General features: G+C 27.5%; 1 protein-coding gene across 7 annotated transcripts in view; it reads left to right on the forward strand.

Annotated features, from left to right (window-relative positions):
- Nucleotides 1-19,965, forward strand: part of LOC105217862 (fasciclin-2) — a 192,317-nt gene extending 172,352 nt beyond the window's left edge. For 2 of the 7 annotated variants that reach the window (XM_054232197.1, XM_054232198.1), the window contains 2 exons: nucleotides 12,571-12,772; nucleotides 13,050-13,164. In XM_054232197.1, the coding sequence (XP_054088172.1) occupies nucleotides 12,571-12,772; nucleotides 13,050-13,149 (302 nt within the window). In that variant the 3' untranslated portion in view covers nucleotides 13,150-13,164. Of the gene's footprint in view, nucleotides 1-5,712; nucleotides 6,615-12,570; nucleotides 12,773-13,049; nucleotides 13,165-13,907; nucleotides 13,995-17,783 lie in introns of those variants that run through there. The other 5 variants (XM_011193090.3, XM_011193094.3, XM_011193095.3 and 2 more) reach the window with 5 other exon arrangements.
- Nucleotides 19,966-20,188: the final 223 nt, after the last annotated feature.

Here is a 20,188-nt window from a genome sequence, read left to right on the forward strand (position 1 = left end):
CTTAAACTTTCGTGTTGAATAACATTTTGAAAATTTGGTTTTGAAATAATTTTAAAAATCAAATTTTACTTTATTGAAGTAAAAAATTCTCATACTAAATTTAAAAAAAATGTATATAATGTTATTCAAAAAGTTGCTTCAATTGTGTTTGAAATTTTTTTTTCAGTGTATTTTGTAACGTAAGATTTTTGTATCTAACAAAGCATGATTTAGTTTTGAAATGTTTAATTAGAAGTTTCTAACCTTACTTTAGTAATGAAAAACTGTCTAAAAATACCGCAATATATTTTTAACTTTTTCCCAAAACCAGTATCATAAGTCCGGATGACATTTTCCTTAAAAATTTACAAGAATTGCTAATTTCGGACAGTGTAGTAAGCAACTGTCAATAACAGCTGTTTTGTAAGACTCACAAATTTTGACAGTTTCAGCAAAAATAAAAATTTTCACAAAAGAAGTTTCATAAATCCCGATGACATTAGTATTTATCGCAAGCATTTTACAATAATAAGACACACAAATTTTGACAGTTTCAACAAAAATAGAATTTCTCGCTTTTCCATCTCAGTGGCTATTAAAGCTACATTTTAAAAATTATTTAAGAAAATTAATTAAATCATTAAACAATATTACACTGAAAGAAAACGGTAATTTTTATAAAACTTATATACGTAAATTAAAATACCTCCATTCAAAATTAAAACATGCAACAAAAATACTCTGAAAAAAATTAAATACCAGAATGAAATTTTAGTGCATTAAACACATTTTTTTAAACAAAAAGTTCTCGTGAAAGTAGGCAAAATCTCATAACATTACAAACATTAACATAACAACATATTTTCCAAAGAGTAAAAGTTATTCGAAAAAATTGCTCATACACTTACATAAACATATTTTATACAAATTACTACTTAATTACCGAATATTGTGTACTCGTATTTATTTTAATTTTGATTTTTCAACATTCTATTTTGTTCGTGCGCCCGTAACCCTAATGTACGGTTACACACACTTGTCACATTTAACCCTTATTGTTTTTTCTGCATTTCGTGTGAAATTATGTGCGCTCTTAACTTAACCCCCTTTTTGTTAACAAAGCTCACCTAAGTGTCAAAGAAAATATCAATTTCCATATACCGTTTCTTTTATGTTTGCCTGCTGTCTGCTCAAGTTAATGTAAAACTTTCAATGTTTGTCTGTCGAAATTCTGTAGTTGTGTATGTTTTACGCTCATTATTTTTGTATTGCTTCAAAAAATACATATTTCTTTAGACTCTACTAAGTTTTTTTTTCATATACTTATCACCTGCTAGGCATTGTTGTTGCCAATACCTAAGCGCGTCAACATTAGTAATCTCAAATTGAATTCCATTACATACTTACATACATAATTAAAATAAACAAAACAAAAAAAATGCTTTGAAAAAAGTGCGCTATTTTTAAGTTAGTTTTTAATTCTTCTTAAACAAATACATACATACATAATGTTTAATATTTTTACTTAATATGCAATAATTAATTTAAATATTATGTTACATTTAAAAGCTGCTAAGCAAAGTGATTCAGTTGCGCTCAAAGTAGTATGAATTAGTAAAGAATATAAATGTGAATTAGTGAAATGACGAAATGGCGAAATATACAGGCATTCAAGAGTATTAGAATTCATTAGTTTGTAAAACAAAAAAATCTTACGCATTTGTTGGGTGTTGTCTAGTTTCCACAAAACAAACAGCATAATGCCACGTTCTCACAATGCTATTCAAAAAACAGTTAAACGACAACTCCCACCAAATGTCATTACTTTGCTACACTAATTGAAAATAATTTGAACATTTTATCAAAAATACATATTTTCATCCACTATTGTATACGCGTTAATATTGCATAATTTTTGTTGTAATTTATATTTTTGTGTGTGCATATTTTCATGTAAAAATAAAAAATAAATCGAAAAAATCGCTGCAAATAGTTATGTGAATCTATAATGAAATGAGACAGAGAGAAATCATATATTTAGCTTAAGTAAAGTGCAAGACATCGGTTAAATATATAAACTTACTATCGTTTAATATTTATTAGATTTTAGTATCGCTCTACATATTTGCGCTCACCTACTATTACACACTCTCTCTTTCTAATTTGTTTACGCTCACTGCATATTTTTTTATAAACATAACTACATATTATATAAATACATATTTTTAGTTAAATTAATAAGTAAACAATTTTTAATTTCATTTTTTAAATAAAGCAAACAATTATGATATATAATTAATTAAAAAAACAAGTTGAAAATAAAAAAACAATAGCATTTTTATTTATATCTAAAATCTCTAAAAAAGCATCCACTCACAGTATTTTTTGTTGTACTCTAAGTTAAAGTTTGTATTTGAGACTCTTTAACGCGCGTTCTTCGTACATCTGTTGTGTTCTTTTAAACGTCTTCTTTGTATGTTTGCATTGTGTGTTTTGTATTGTAATAATTTCAATGTAACTTTTTGTCAACTTTTATTTCTCTGTGTGTATGTTTGTATGCAGGTAACTATTTTGTTGTTGTAGCTATTTTATGTAAAATGTTGTCTACTCATAACTTCAAAAACATTTTTCTCAACCGTTTTTTATTTCTTGATATATTTGTATTATTTTAATGCCTGTCGTATTTTTTGTTTAATTTCTTTTTTTTATTTTACTGTTGTTATTTAAAAAATTCGTAACGGTATTATTTATTATGTGGCCAACTGTTTTATAACTAATCATTTGATTAATACAAATTAGTATTATTATAATGTAATTATTTTCATATACATACATTTTTTTATATATCTAATCAACCATATATAAATTAAAATATTATTATTAAAATCTATAAATTAAAATATTATATTGCTCTTATATTATAAGTATATTTTAGAATATATTTTTATTGTATTTTATAAACATTTTTTAATATTAGTTCCTTTAAAAAAAATTTTGCAATCAATGTCTCTCTAATAATGCTTAAGACAGGCATATGGTTTCCGTACTACAATGTGTACGACAATAAAAGCTCAAGAAACCATGTACAAGCATAGTGACACAAATATAATTATGAATAACAGGCAGGGATATTGATCCTGACTTAGTTATAACTGCAATAAATCTTAAAATATTATTTTCCATTATAATTATTACTGCTCAACATATTTTTCACATAATTTTTTTTTTCAAATTTCGTTTTTTTAATTGCAGTTTATTTTGAATTTCATTTATTTTCTGTATGACAAAACATATCAGAAAACATATGATTGTGGCAGAAGAACTTAAAGCTTTCGGTGTGTTCAATGCAATCCATTGTAGTACATTTCACAACACCACAAAATTTCAATGGTTTCTAGAACTCTATTGTAGTACGGAACACCATTTGCTTTCAAACAAAATTCGGAAAACCGGTGATACACATATGGTTTCTGAAGCAGACTACAATAAGTACTATAAGTCTGTCTCAGGTATTACGGAACACCATTTGCTTTCAAACAAAATTCGGAAAACCGGTGATACACATATGGTTTCTGAAGCATACTCAGGTATAATACAGAATAACAAATATCTATTAAAGAAAAAATATACAGATTGGCTTATAGGTAGAATATTAAAAAGCAACATGAATTTGTCAAATCTAAAAATAATTACGAGTCACAGAAATTGCATAGTGAGAACTAGGTATTAGCAACTCGTCGGACTGTATTGAATGGGACATTGTAAAATAGCAGTTTTATAGACGTTCTAATGATATGAATTATAGAAATTTAAGCGACAACTCTGAAACCATACCGAAATCTATACAGGATAATTGAAAACAAAAACATGTTTAGTGAACTGAGAACGAACTTTACAGTCAATACATTAACGACAAGAAATACTGTCTCAGAACCGAAATGAACTAGAAATTTAAAGAAATCTCGAAGTGCAATAATTTATTTACATTTGTATTGAGTTTATTGAATAGAGAGAATAATTAACTGAAAACTGACAAGATTTGTGAACTTTTTCCAGTCCTCTATTAAGCGCTAAGATGGGTCTCAGAGCCTGAAAACCAGGGTACTTTTACAATTTTTTTTATTTAAAGAATTCAGCATATCAAAAACTAAAATAAATAGATTGTTTTATAGTTGGGTTGCTATATTCTGGATCAGGATCACACTAGTGTTACAAGATATTTTATTTCAAAATATTTTTATCAATTAATAATTTAATTAAAATAGTATTAAATTTATAGAATTTTTAGTTTAAAGCTAATATATAATCGATATAGATAAATATATGTAATTAAGCTATTTTTCTCGTTACTCTATACATGTTTAACATACATTTTTATATTATTCCATGTATTAATTTTGTTCTAGCTGTTTCCCGAATTCATACAGTACTTTCATAAAAATTCTTTGTTGACATTTCCCCGAAATTAATATGATTTTCATCTGTCGCATAATTGAAAATCAACTTATTTGCATATTTATTATGTTTTCTTCTTATCGGAAACTATTTAGTGCGTGTTTTTATGGGTGTAAACGTGCTTAAAACTAAACACCCATTTTTTAAACAATTATTTTTCGTAAGTGTTTAGCGTGTGCCATTAAGATTATGTGTTTTTCGTTATATAAAAAAAAAAAAAACAAGTTTAAAATGTGCAAATAATTCCCAACAAACATTTACTACCACACTGCAAAATTAACAAAATATCAAATTCACAAGTGTCATATAATGTCAAAAAATAACAACAACATGCAAAATCACAAGTGTCATTAAAAACTAAAACAATAAATACTAATTAGTGCTACACCACGCAACGCCTGCAATTAAAAACGATTGGAAAACTTTACGCATTGGACTTAACTAAAAACTGTCATCATGCACCCAAACTAGCAACATTTGACATTAAAAATTAAATACAAAATTAAAGCTAAAGCTAACCACAATTGCTAACACTCACCCCATTTAAGCATTGTAGTTAGCAAGTATTTTGCCACTACAACAAACAACAAGTTGTGGCAAGTTATTGTAATTCGCTCGTTTAGCAAGTTTGTATCATTTCGCAAAAATGAGATTTCCTCCACCCAAATACGCATTAACACAATGACAAAAGTGCTTAGAGTTGTGCTGATGGCGCCCCATAAGCGCGTATACCGCCTTGACATAGAAAAGAAAGGGCTTCTTGCTTTTGTCTACAAACACCATAACAAGCAATGTCACCGCCGTCATCTCGCTTAAAAATACATACACACGTATAACCGTTTAAACGCACAACAAAGCAACAAGCATTTAACCCACTCACCTCATCCAGTCACAATACTACCATAAACACTGAAGTTTAGGCAAGAAAACAACCAACAATGGAATTACTCACATAAAAACGCATTAAAAAATTAATGAAAGCAACAAATTTTTGCGTTTCTTTTTGTTAGCTACACACAAGTCACATAGCTCCTTTGTCGCTCTGTCTAAACTTTGTGTTTTCTTTACTTTTCTCTTTTTCTTGCATACACTGTGCACACACCTACTAAAAAATATAAAAAAAAATAATAACACGCTGCTGTCCCGTAATCAAAACGCTAACCCAAAATTAAAATAAAATATATTTAAAAACACTTTAATTAAATGTTCAATTTAACGCAAATATAAAAAACGCAAACAAACCACAAATCGAAAATGCCTTTGCACGTGCTTTTCTAGATAATCCCTATAATGGTGCAGCGACCAGCATCCGTGGCACAGCGACTGCAGCAGAAAAGTGGCAACATTGCATACTCCTAATTGCGCTGGCGACTTTCGCAACCTATGCGTGGCCACAACAACAACAACAACTGCTGAAAATTGGCAACATGCCGCGCACCACAGTGACGGTGAATTAGATTAGAACTACGACGTAAAGCTTAGCTAGGCAAAGCGCTTAGCTGGCACGAAATGGAGTAGACGAAGTAATGTTGTAATAGTTGTAGTAGAAATTGAAGTAAAACAAATTGTAAATAAGCGTAGCTAAACATATAAATACATACATGCATATAAATGTGTATGTAAACCGATTTGAAAACCCGTATACTTCCATATAAGACTTACGCGTACGTTGCTTCGATGTGTATTCCATTTTATTGTACAAAAGATAATATTCCAAAAAAGTAGCAAAAGCCAAATGAAATGTAAGACAGCTTTCATATTATGATTGTTATAATTTGAAAATATGTTTCAAATATTTGCTTCTAGTGTTAACTTTTAGCAAATCTTTTGCGTTACAAACGAAAAAACCAAATGTAATAAGGCAATAGTAGCTTCACTTGTTGTACATATACATACTTATATATTAGGAAATTTGTTCTTCGTGAAATTTTTAATAAACCTTGTTATACGCTAGTTATTTACTTAAACACTACATTGTTATTAATTAATTTTAATATTTGTATGCCTTAACCTCTAAACCGCGCGCATTTATTTACTGAAAGCAGACGGCAATTTTAGCAATACATTGTAACAAATTCATAATTCACTTAAAATATGTAAACAGCAACAGTTTTTATGTACATATAAATACAGATAATTGTAAAATAAAAAAATAAAAGAAGGTCAACATTGGAGTAAAAGTGTTTTTTGTTTATTATTTCTTTTTTATTATATTTATTTTATATTATTTAATTGATATTATTATTCATATTATTTTTCTATTATATTAAACATTTTTATTTATATATATATGTATATATATTTTGTTTTTTTATTATTTAATATTTAATTAAAATTTTTTTTATAATCAAGGAACTTAAAACTCTCATAATTATTTTTGATCATTTAATAAATAAAGCTATCTTCGATTGGTCACTTTAGCTACCTTCGATTTTTTTTTACACATTTTCGATCAGTTTTACCATGACTCATTTTTTTTTTATTTTCGAATTGGTTTTACATTTCATAAAATTGCAACAAGTAAAATATTTATACAATTTTTTTCTCAATTTAAAAGATAAAAACAATACAAACGCTTTTAGGAAGTTTTTTTTTTCAGAATCTAAATATTACGTAAAATATTTTTTATGTTCGTATAAGTTTCGCTTTAATCTACGCCTACTATTTCTAGTCTCTCCTAGGCGTCGGGCTTCAGCGTTTACGTGATTCAATACTGTTTCGCGAATAACTTCCCGGACCATTTTTATATGAAGATCACGGTGTAGAACTGAATTTCGCTTATACCACAGGGCATAAAAAAAATTTCGTAGTACTTTATTTTGGAACCTTTTTTACTACTTGAATATACATATGTATATCCCCATAGTTGAATTACGTATGTCCAAATAGCTTTCAACGTTTGATATTTAGGATTTTCTTTGATATTGTTAACTGCGATTGTTTTCCGATTAGCTTATTTCGTTGTATATTAGTTTTCATTCAGTAACTCAAATGATGAGTTACTTTGTGTGAACACTAAATATAGATTGTTCGATCCGGAACTCTCCAACGTTCGACGAATCGAATCGCAGACAGCTCATATATTATGTTTTAACTTTAGAGGGAAAATGTTTGTTTATTTCCATTTATAAAATATTGTTTTCTCAACAAATTCTTCTTTTATATTATTATTAGTCATATGTTCTCGCTATTATATTAACAATTTTTATTTCTTTCTAAACGAACACTTAACCCTTTTAACTAACGAAACGTTTATTGAAACTATTTTCGGTTATTATTTTTATAATTTTAGAGAGAAAAACTCTTTTATTTTTTATATTAAATATTATTTTCTCAAAAACCTCCATTGTGACTAACACTGCCAAATATTATACACAACAAGTGTAATGAAATCATATTACATAAAAAGTAAATTAATAGTTTTAAGACGCTTCACTTTGAAGCCGGCGCTAATTTTCATAAAAGCAGTTTATGAAATCCCTACGACATACTGCAGATCGCACAAACATTCCCGATACATAGAATGTGTACTTTTTCCATGCAACGAATAGCTCTTGTGAACAACTCAAAATTTTGATAAAAATATTACAATGAACTTTAGAACTGCTTTTTTTCTCAACATTTATAAATATTTACTACAGATTTTGTACTTAACCGACTGGCGAAAAGGATTTAAAATTTTATAAACACATATTTGAATTAAACAGTGTAAATATGTATTTACTGCGCGCTGTGTTTCAACAAAACAAATATAAATTCATTAATTTTAAATGAAACGGTAGTTGTCGAATTTCGATAAATGTTTTGTTCGCAACTGTGCACTATCGATAGTTTGAACGGTTGTGTAACAATGCGGCGTTTACACGCGGCTTAAATGAAACATATTCACATTAAAGGGAATGCAACACTGAATATTATTAATTGTAAAATAATGCAAACAAATAATAAACTGTATTGTATGGAATAAAATAATATAATAGAATCATATAAAATATTGGTAACAAATATAAAATAAAATAATTAAAATAAAATAGCAACTAAAAATTAAAAGCATTATTCAAATAATAATAAACAAGAATGCGCTGCATACAAAAATATAATGTATTGTAATGAAGAATGAATGAAATATTACTATTAATGATATATTAATATTTAAATATGCAGGTGTATTATTAGTCGTTGGTTTCTATATGCATACTATACAGAAATAATTGTTTTCGCGTACCTTTGTATGTATTTAGGGCATATTGTATACGTTTTTAGGACAATAAACTATATTAGAATAATATTTGAAAGTTAGTAGCACATATGTATGTTAATTTAACTAGTAGTTTAAATGTAGGAAGGTTAGCTATTGATAAATGAAGCATTCATTTTTGTTGCAATCAGATATGACTTACATATATATGTTATATTAGAAAGCAAGTGCCAAATAGCAAATGAAGTGGTTTTGTTATTTATTAAAGCATTAGTATAATATTTATTTATAATTTCTTTATTTAAAATAAACTGTATATTTTTTGACAGTTCTTGAACTAATAATCTTACTGAAAAGTGACACGACCAATTTAAATTCTTTTTAAAATATATCTCTTCATACTTTCTTAACCACGTTGCATTTTTTTGAATGAAAACTTTTATTTTCCGGATTTTATCAAAAATATCACCTAAATTTGCACTATGAAGTGCTAAATAATTGAATTATTTAATACTTTAATCGTAAATCATAAAAAATATATACATATGGTATGCAATGTGTAAATAATTTATACTAAGGTTATATTTAAAATATCTAAATATATGAGTATGTATTACGAAGGCGTTTAACGTAAATAATTATAATTTTATTAGCATTTAGATATTAAACATATTGAATGTGTTAAACTAGCAAAGTAAATTAATAACATATGAATTCGTCTATAAATTAAGCATTTGGCTAAATCATACGTAGTTCTAATAAATAAAATATAATACTAAAAATATAAAATAATTATAAAATTTGCATAATGTATAGATATTAGCGAATGAAATATAATATAGTTAAATTAATAATAACACTTGCATAACTTGAAATTATTTAAGAAGGAGGTTAATGCAAGCTTATAGGCGCTTTAAACAGCTGGTTAAATGAGTCAATTAGTTGGACAATTAAGTAGCTGTGTGAAAGGTCTATTAGTTCGCTGGATTTGTGATTGCAAGCGCATACATATAGTAAAGCGCTGGATTTTAAAGTTTAATAGAACATTAATTGCTGCATGCAAGAAAAGTTGGTAGTAAGGAAAGTAATTGAACGTATATATTTTATGGATATCCAACCATGTTCGCGTATACGTTTCGTTTCCATATCACATATGAACCAAAAACCAACTAATCGGAAAATGTTTATAAAATTGTCTACCTAAAAAATAAATTGTCACGTGTAAACCTTGCTTTTACGCTAATGAGTATTTAAACATGTCAAGGAAACCCGCGACGCATCATACAATTAAAGGTTCAACGTATTTTTACGGTATTGGCACTGTATGCGACGGCTTAGTTCACCAAAGAAACATTGAAGAACTTATGTCTTTCAAAGGTAACAAAGTTATAAGTAGTGTTTTAAAAACAGCTGTATTTAAATATAAAACAAATTAAAAATAAAAAATAAGTATTTTAAATGTAAACAATAAATTGTATGTAATAACTAATATTAATATAAAAAACAATTGTATAATTAAAGTTTTATTAATGCAAAATTCAATTTAGTCAATGCTGACTTCTTAATAGTAGTTAATTTAGCTAATCCCAACCATGACCCACAACGCAAATGACACTGTAAACTATTCTTTTAATATTTTTAGAATCTTCAAAACACCATTTTGCATATATTTACACTTTTCGCGCACATACTTATGGAATATTGTACCAAAAATACCATTGTGTATGTCTTTAAATAAATATTTTTTCAAATTTAACTTTTCTACCGCCTATTTTTTATTTATTTTATACAGAATTGTACAAAAATTAAAACGCTTTGTATGCTTAAATTTAATTATCATTCAAACGTACATAAATATCAACCATTTAAACAAGTTCATTTCAGTTTTACAGTTGGCTACAAAAATATGTAACAATAAAATGTATATAATTGGAAAAACATATTATTTTTTCTACAATACATACTACAAGTGTAAACAATAAGTTTGTTTTTATTTTCTTTATTATTATTTTTGTTTAAAATTTTTATTATTATTTAATATATTATATATCTATGGCTTATAACAAAATCTGTTTGATTTCCGCTGTAAAATATATTTGTTTGCATGTCTTCACTCACCCCTTGAACGCAACCTGCAAGTTGATTTTCCACTGTTGTAAGGAATGCTTTTTTATGCTGGCAATTGGTGCATTACTTATTTTATTATGATCCACTTTTTGTTCGCTTAAAATTTTTGAAATTTTATTTTTTATGAATTTTCGAATATTTTGGTAGTTCAGTTTTTTATTTTGTTAATTTTAATTTCTAAACAAGCAAATAATACATAAACACACACAAAAATGTAAATTATAACAATTATTATTTAACGAAAAAATATAACAATGAAGTATATTAAGTACGAATAACTAATATGACATGTACAAACATATTTTTAAGTTTTGCTGTAATTATTGTGAATGACAGAAAATCGCGTATGCTTGCAGTCAAGTAATGAGCATAAACGTTCTAATTAATAAGACCATAATTTTAATAAGAAATCCTTATTAATATGCACTTTCACGAAGTTAAACTAAATTAAAATAACATTAATTGAAGCGCAATATACATAATATATTTCAAATATTTATTATTTTTTAAACTACAATTTTTGGATTCTCTTTAACATGATTAATTGCGCTGTACAACACCCGGCTGGGTATTGAACCAAACTAATTTTCTCCCGGAGATTGAGTCATAAGGAACAAAATTGTATTCTCCGATTTTCGAAGTTAGTCTCCAAAATCGAAATATTTGGTTTCGAAGTTCGATATACGGTTTTATTTTAAATTATGAATTTCATGATATGGTTACTAAAAAATCCAAAATATGCGTATAATATAAATTTTCCTTTTAATTTAATGGTGAATAAATTATTATAAAATTATACATACTTTTATATAAATTTTAATTTTTCTTAACAATGTTTTTATTTATTTTTTTCTAATTTTTTTAACACGATAATTTTCAGATGTATATCATTCAACATTATAAATGATTAAAACTATTTTTTTATAATTATAGAAGTGTATATTATGTTCTAAATTCATTATTATAGATATTTCAATTTACATTTTTGATTTTACTTTAATTTATTTTTTACTAAGTTTTTTAATAATAACGGATTATAAAATTTTTCAAATTATATATTTATGTAGTTTGGTATCTTTTATTTATTTATTGTTAAAGTTAAAACAAACGTGTTACAATGTATATTTAATAAAATTGGGAGGTTTTATGATACTAAATATTTGTATGTTGAAAATTTAATATAAGTAAATTTAAAATAATTATATATTATTATTTAAAATATTTTATAACTCATATATTAATAAAGTCAAACAGTTATTTTCAAAATTTAATTTAATTAATTTCAAAATAAGATTTTATATTTTAGAGATAGAAATTTTTACTAGTTTGTTTAAATTTTTAGATAATTTTTTAAATTATGATTTTTTATTTTCCCAAAGTATTTTTATTTTAATTAATTCTATCCTAAAATTATTTATAATGTTTAATTATTTCAGCTTCTATTCTTTTTTCCACTTTTTTAATTGTTCTTTAATATAATCATTTTTATTTTAAATTCTTTAATTTTTTGTAATTTTTATTATTATATTTTTTATCTAATAAGCCGTATTAAAAATACAATTTAAATAAAAAATTTTATATTTTGTTTTTGAAAAATGTTAATAATTTTACCTATCAATATATATAATACTAAAACGTGAAAAGTGCATATTAATAAATAATTTTAACTGCTCACATACAAAATTTTCTGTCAAAGATATAAAACTATTTTTGTAAATAAACATAAGTTCTGCATTTTGAATTTCCACCACACTTTTAAATATTACACAACTTTACTTACATTGCTTTTTTCCCTCCACCCCACCAAACAGGTATCGATGTCATACAAGTAGCTGAACGGCAAGTGCTCTCCTCCGCCACCATTGTGGGTATAGCTGTGGGCGGTGTGTTGCTGTTGCTCTTTATCATCGATCTGCTATGCTGTGTAACGGTACGCATGGGCGTAATGGCTACTATGTGCCGACGGGCGAAACGTTCGCCATCCGATATTGATGATGAGGCGAAACTGGGCAGGTAAGCGCATTAGAGAAAATGTAACTTGAATTGTAATTGTATTTTAATTACTTTATGTATAAAATGGTATTGCACTAAAAATACATACTTAAATTTTTATCAATGAAAAGAGAAAAATTGTCCGAAACAAAAATTAATTTACAATTTTGTTTTTCTTTCACCCTTCTTTTCCTGCAATAATTTAAATTTGCCACAAACAAAAACAAAACAAATTTGTTATATTTTTTGTTGTTTGTGTTTTTTTTCTCTTTCCGAATACAAACCCACACCGACTCAGTGCAAATTCACGCGGCACGCAGCTGGATCTTGAGTACGCTTGGGTGTTTGCTAGACCAAAATCATTTCTGCTCAATCGCAATTCATTAGTTTTCGTTTAAAACGCATTGATTTCATTTGCATTTTTTCATACACGCTACTCAAATTGTGCCTTAAGTTAACATTTCATTTCCTTTAAATGTCAATATAAATGTGTACGTATTATATTTTTAGTGCAATATTATTTAGACCTAACATAGACCAAGCACTCCCTACCGTTAATCCACCCACCAACCCACGAGAACATACAAAGCAAAACAGAAAGTGTCGATCTTCCATGGAAGTTGAGTGTCTCCCGCGCAAAGTATTTAAACGCGCATTTGTTGTAATTAATCCCATTATCCATCATTTATTTATGTGTATGTATATATGCATGTCTTTATGTCTTTGTGTACGTGCATATGTTTTAATACCTCTATTATGTGGTGCGTATGTAAGCGACATCAGTGTGCTTTTAATTGAACTAAATAGTAAATATATGTACATCTAACGTTGCTAAATAGCAGGCAATAGAGCATTCAGCAACTTAATATCTTCTCATAATCAGTTTCCAAACATATCTATTAATATTTGTACAACAACAACATTTGTATTTGCTATTTGTGTGTAATCCCCTCACCACTACCTCCATCCTTTTATCCATCAACATCATATACAACCTCATACCACCCTCTCTTCCTCTCACTCTCTCTCATGCTTCCTTGCTCCATATTCTAACATATTCACCCAAATCAAAAAAAAAAAAAAAAACAACAACAAATTCGTGAAACATTTAACCAAGCAGTCTTTACGGTTGGCATTTCCCGCTACTTAATTACAGTGGGCAGTTGGTTAAGGAGCCTCCACCATCACCGCTACCATTACCGCCACCAGTTAAACTCGGTGGATCACCAATGACATCGCCATTGTACGTATCACTAAAGTAAACATTTAATATTTGCAATTATTATTGAAAATCATTTTAAACCTGTAATCATTTAACTAACCTGTAATGTTGCTGCGCATGTTTGTTAGCTGTGTATTTGTTTATATTTCATATGTGTTTTATATGCATGAGCTATATTATGTATATGTGTACGTAGTTAATGGAATTATTTTCATTCAAATATATTATATCATAATTATTGAATGTAATTTGTGTAATAATAAACTACATGTGAATAAACTTACATTAATTGTTAAATCACTCATACGCCCTGGCCCACACTTCAATTTAGGCTTCGTTTAGGCTGCGCTATTGTTCTTTGCTCTAATCGTCTCGCAACCAAAGTTTAATGGGGAGATTTCAAACAAAAGGGCCATTAAACATAGATTATTTTTCTTAAGTTTTTTTTTTAATTTTTTTAGGTTACATATCGGTAAAAAATTATACACTTACCTAAATTAGTTACAAATTAAGCAATAAATTAAACCTCATTTAAGTAAAAAATACACATAATTGAAGAAAAATTTCTAAATCCTTTTGGAAAACAAAAATCAATTGTGAACAAACCTTTATCCAGTAAAGTGCCCTAAGTGCACCAATCTAATAGCTATAAATTCCATTCCCACAAGTGTCGGATCTACGTATCCGAATGGACCCAGATTTATATCCAGTCAAAGGACGACATATTCGGTTATTTGGTGGTCGTAATATTTTTTCTGCAATTTATTAATTTTAAATTAAATTCTTTATCCTTCACAAAAAAATAGGAATCCTTTACGCCTCTTTAAGAAAATGCCATAAATAACCTTCTGTTAATCCAGAGAGACTTAAATCCGTGACACATTTTAGACGCCAGAATGCTTTCAAATATAGTGGTCATGTTGCTAATTTTCAAATGAATACTCCAACTTTTTCTGTAGTTATAACACTCAGTTTACCCATATATTCGGTATAAAGTCCCCTTTGAATTTCTCCCTTTGAAGATCTAAGAGATTTACCGATATTTTCGGCAAAAAATTAGCCACAAGCACTTAGGTCTTCATGTTCGATATCTGGGGCCTTTAAAAGTTGTACAGTAATCCCCGCTTACCTTACTAAAAAACTTTTTTTAATTTTTTTCAAATGCTTCGATCTAATATTTTTTCTTTTAGAATGAAAATCACATTTATTTCTTATTAATAACAAAAATACGTATTAATAACAAAAGATATGGAGAAAAACATTACGAAACTACATATGTATGTACATATATGTTTTCCTTTTGACAATACTGAGAGCATTCAATGTCAAAAATATTAAAAGGCACTTAAAAGAGGAAAATTGCAAACAATTTTATATTTGTGGCTTAAATATTACAGGCATTTAAGCGGAGGCTCGAAAGCGAGGAATTTTATATGTAAATGGAGAGAAAAAATAACGATGCCGCAAAATAATGTCACTTAAGCGTGGATCACAGTAGTCCGATTTATTTTTAAATGGACGATGTCACACTAGGAATGCAGTACGATATTTGTGCAAAGTTTTGTTCCGATATCCTCATATATTTAAAGTGAACAAATCTGGTGGACATCAAAATTGTGATGTAAGGAAAGTAGGCATGGTTGCGAAACGCTTTCAAACTATAGCATTAGAGTATTAAACAAATATTCGTTGAAAGTGGTCGAGCTGTTCCTAAGGCATGGTTTTTGATCCATAATATATACAATATTAGTAATTATAATTATAATAATTATATAATTAATAATTATATATAATTATTATAAAATTTAGGAATTCTAGTGGTTTTCATTAGCAAATGAAAACACGTCTAGCTGCTTTCAATATCAAGATACCTTAAGTTTTACTCAAGTTATCCGTAGCACAGACGGACGTGCGGAGTATAAACAAGTAAGGAAGGGCTAAGTTCGGGTGTAACCGAACATTTTATACTCTCGCAATTTATTGATGTAATTTTATAAAGACAACACAATTCGACCCATATATTCGGCATAAAGTTCAATAGAATAACGAAAATCATCATAAATAGTATATGGGGACTGAGGTAATTCCTAAACCGATTTCACTCGTTTTCACCACCAAGATACAACGTTTCGAAGACTATACGCTCACTTAATGTAATATTACTAATAATTAGGTATATGGGATCTGGGGGAAGTTATGACCCAATTTTTACCATATCAGGTACAGAGAGAAACTGTTATAAGAAAAAAATTCAGAGGGAATGAATTACATTAAAATATCTGAGGGATTTACCTATATTTTCGGTGAAAAATTAACCTTAGGCACTGAGTTCTTCATGTTTGATATCAGGGGCCTTGAAAAGTCATGGTTCGATTTTGACAATTTTTCCACAAGTGATGTCACAGCTCAAATACAGTATTTGTGTAAAGTTTTATTCCGCTAGCTTCATTGGTTCCTTATGAATACATTATAAAGTGAACGAATCAGATGGAATTCAAAATTGGGTTATATGGGAAGTAGACGTAGTTGTGAACCGATTTCGCCCATATTCCACCCGTGTCATCAGGGTGTCAAGAAAGTGTTATGTACCGAATTTCATTGAAATCGGTCGAATAGTTCTTGAGATATGGTTTTTGACCCATAAGTGGGCGACGCCACGCCCATTTTCCATTTTGTAAAAAAATCTCAGTGCAGCTTTCTTCTGCCTTTTCTTATGTAAAATTTGGTGTTTCTGACGTTTTTCGTTTGGGAGTTAACCCACTTTTAGTAATTTTCAACCTAACCTTTGTATGGGAGGTGGGCGTGGTTATTATCCGATTTCTTTCATTTTTGGACTGTATAAGGAAATGGCTAAAAGAAACGACTGCAGAAAGTTTGGCTTATATAGCTTTATTGGTTTGCGAGTTATATACAAAAAACCTATTTGGGGCGGGGTCACGCCCACTTTTCCAAAAAATTACATCCAAATGTGCCCCTCCCTAATGGGATCCTATGTTCCAAATTTCATTTTCATAACTTTATTTATGGCTTAGTTATGACACTGTATAGGTTTTCGGTTTCCTCCATTTTGTGGGCGTGGCAGTGGACCGATTTTGCCCATTTTCGAAAGCAACCTCCTCAGGGTGCCAAGGAACATGTGTTCCAAGTTTCATTAAGATATCTTAATTTTTACTCAAGTTATCGCTTGCACGGACAGACGGACAGACGGACGGACAGACATCCGGATTTCAAATCTACTCGTCATCCTGATCATTTATGTATATATAACCCCATATCTAACTCTTATATTTCTTGGTGACACAAACAACCGTTATGTGAACAAAACTATGATACTCTGTGCAACAGGTTGCGAGAGTATAAAAATTCTATGCCGAAATTTATAAAAAATAGAAAATTGGTTTCTTATAATAAAAGATTTTTAAAATTGGCATGAAATTATGATTAACAATTGATAATTGACAATAGAAGGAATGTGGTTAATCTCTTAGTTACTAATATTTTATAAAAAAAATATAATTTTATCTTTTGCTATTTAAAATAGTTTTTAAAACATTTGCAAATAAAAATAAACATTTTTGGCGTATTATGAAATTTTTATTATCGGTCGTTAAATGTTATTTTTAAAAGCATGTAATTGAACTATTAAACTAATTAAAGAAAAGTTTAATTCTTTTGTTTTTTTTTTATTTATGTTTAATGTACTTTTTTTCGCTTTACTAACAATACACCAGCAATTTCATATTTTTAATAAAAAATAAAAATATTTAGAATTCCTCAAACTAATTCCATTCAACTCTCTTCATTTAACAGAGACGAAAAACAGCCTTTGCAGACACCAACCGGCAGTGTGAAACAAAATTCCACCGTCGAATTCGATGGACAGTTCGTGCATTCGCGCAGTGGCGAAATACTTGGCAAAAATTCAGCTGTGTGAATGAACATGAAAGTATTCTAAAGACTAAACGAAATCACACAAAACGGACAAATTATTGCAAACGTTCAAATACAAGCGTTAAAATACTTATATAAAACAAGGACGAATATGTTGAACAACAAAATTTCTTCAAGTGTACGTGTTAAGTGACAATGCAAAGCGACGCTGTAGCACTGGTGGCGAACAAATTAATACATTACTACTTGAATGGATACGAACAAATAGATATGACAACCAAAAATACATTAACTACACACAAACGTAATTATAGCGCAGTTGTAAAAAAATATGCTTAATTTTATAAACAGAGAAAAAATATTACAGCTTTTTTATGTTTCCGCTAAATATAATTGCAAGAAATATGCATTTATTTGCTAAACAACATAAGCTTAAAACCATACGTATTATACAGTGAATTACATGAAAGTAGTAAAGTCGATTCCAAATGCAAAAGAAAAGAAAAATTTCCATAAAACCATATTTCCTTAAAAATAATATTTTTTTAAATTATTTTCTATATAATTTAAGCTATTTTCCAAACACATCATAACCGTATATAAGCCCAAAAGCTCTCTAGTAAACTGCTACATTCATAATATTTTAAGTGCATCATTTACTTGACCTGCATAACAGATAAATCCATTCATTTCTGCCTTAAAATAATAAATATAACATTCATTTAGCATTAATATAAATACATTATAATTGAAATGTATTAATAAATATTGATAATTAATACTAGTTATGCTTAATTTGCTGTTATTAAGTGCTTATATATGAGAAAAATATGCAAATGGCACTAAGATTTAGACTAGGACTTAAGATAAGTTAAACAATTTAAAAATAATATTTTAATTCTATCTAAATGTAGTTTTTTATATTTATTTAATAAGCTTTACGTTCAGAAACATTAATTTGTATCGTTTTATTGCAAGAAAATGTACTTAAATGTAAACACCGTAAGACTATTAAAAGCTGTGTGAGAACGAAAAATTTATTTAATTAAAAACTGCATACTTTGTGGAAATTATAATATAATTCGAGCATATTTAAATTATAAAATTATTTACAGAAAAAAATAATATTTGAATAATATAATATTTATTTATCAGAAGAAAGCTATTAAAATTTATTTATTTTGCTTTTCAAACTTATCTACCAAATTAAAGCAAAATGGTAAACAAAAAATTATTAAAATAACATCTTATAAACAGTATCAGCAAATTAATTGGAAACGTAATGCGGAATATTATTTGATAAACACTTTAATAAAACATAATCAGCTTTGCTTAAAACTATATGTTCCAACTCAGAACACATTAACATATTATAAATTATATTTCATTATTTTATAATTATTTATAATTTGTATAATAAAAATAAAATCATCGTGAATGAACAAAATTGAAAACTTCATAACAAACCATTAAATATGTTTTCTGATTTTTTTTTGTTTTTTCAAATAAGAAATAAAATACTTAATGTGTAGCTAAACAAAATAAAATTATTATTTTTAACACACTTTTAACGAGAGCACAGATTCCATAATTTATTAAATAAAAACTCATTTAGTCGTTAAATATATGATGCGTTATTAATTATAATGATTATAATAACGCATAGATAACAATTGTATGTCAAATGTGGCTTATGTGTATAGAAAAGAGAGAAAATTATATATAATATATTTAATATAAGAATGTAACATTAAACAAAGATACATTGCTCAGAAATTTTCGCCAAAGATATGGAAACTTGCAAATGAAATTGCTAAAATATTAAAGTGTGAACGTAGCTTAAACCAGTTAAGAAATATGCTCAAGCATTGTCAAAAACTACAATTTTTGGTGTTTAAAAATAAATTAAAAACTAAACATAAATGAAATTTAGCAAACCTGTTGGTAAAAGGGTATTTTTGTGTAATAATTATAAACAAAAAATAATAATTTTTATATAATTTCAATTAAAAACCAATTTAGAGAAATTTCAATAAAGCGCAATGTTGTCAAAAAGTTATTTTCAATTCAATTTCATGATTTTATTTATATACCTACTAAATATATACTTGCTACAGCGCATAAAATATATTTAAAACAAAAAAAAAATAATTTGTTTACATTCGTAAATACTTGACATGTAAATTAATAAGTAATTTAGCATATTAGAAACTATAATTGTATTTGTATAGTTTTAATGGCTTAGTTTAAATCAAAAATGTATTAATAAAATAATGAGTTTACAACAAAAGTAAATGTATTTAGTAGTTGTAAGAATTTTTTCT

This window comes from Zeugodacus cucurbitae, chromosome 5 (assembly GCF_028554725.1).
Source record: "Zeugodacus cucurbitae isolate PBARC_wt_2022May chromosome 5, idZeuCucr1.2, whole genome shotgun sequence".
Lineage (NCBI taxonomy): Eukaryota > Metazoa > Arthropoda > Insecta > Diptera > Tephritidae > Zeugodacus > Zeugodacus cucurbitae.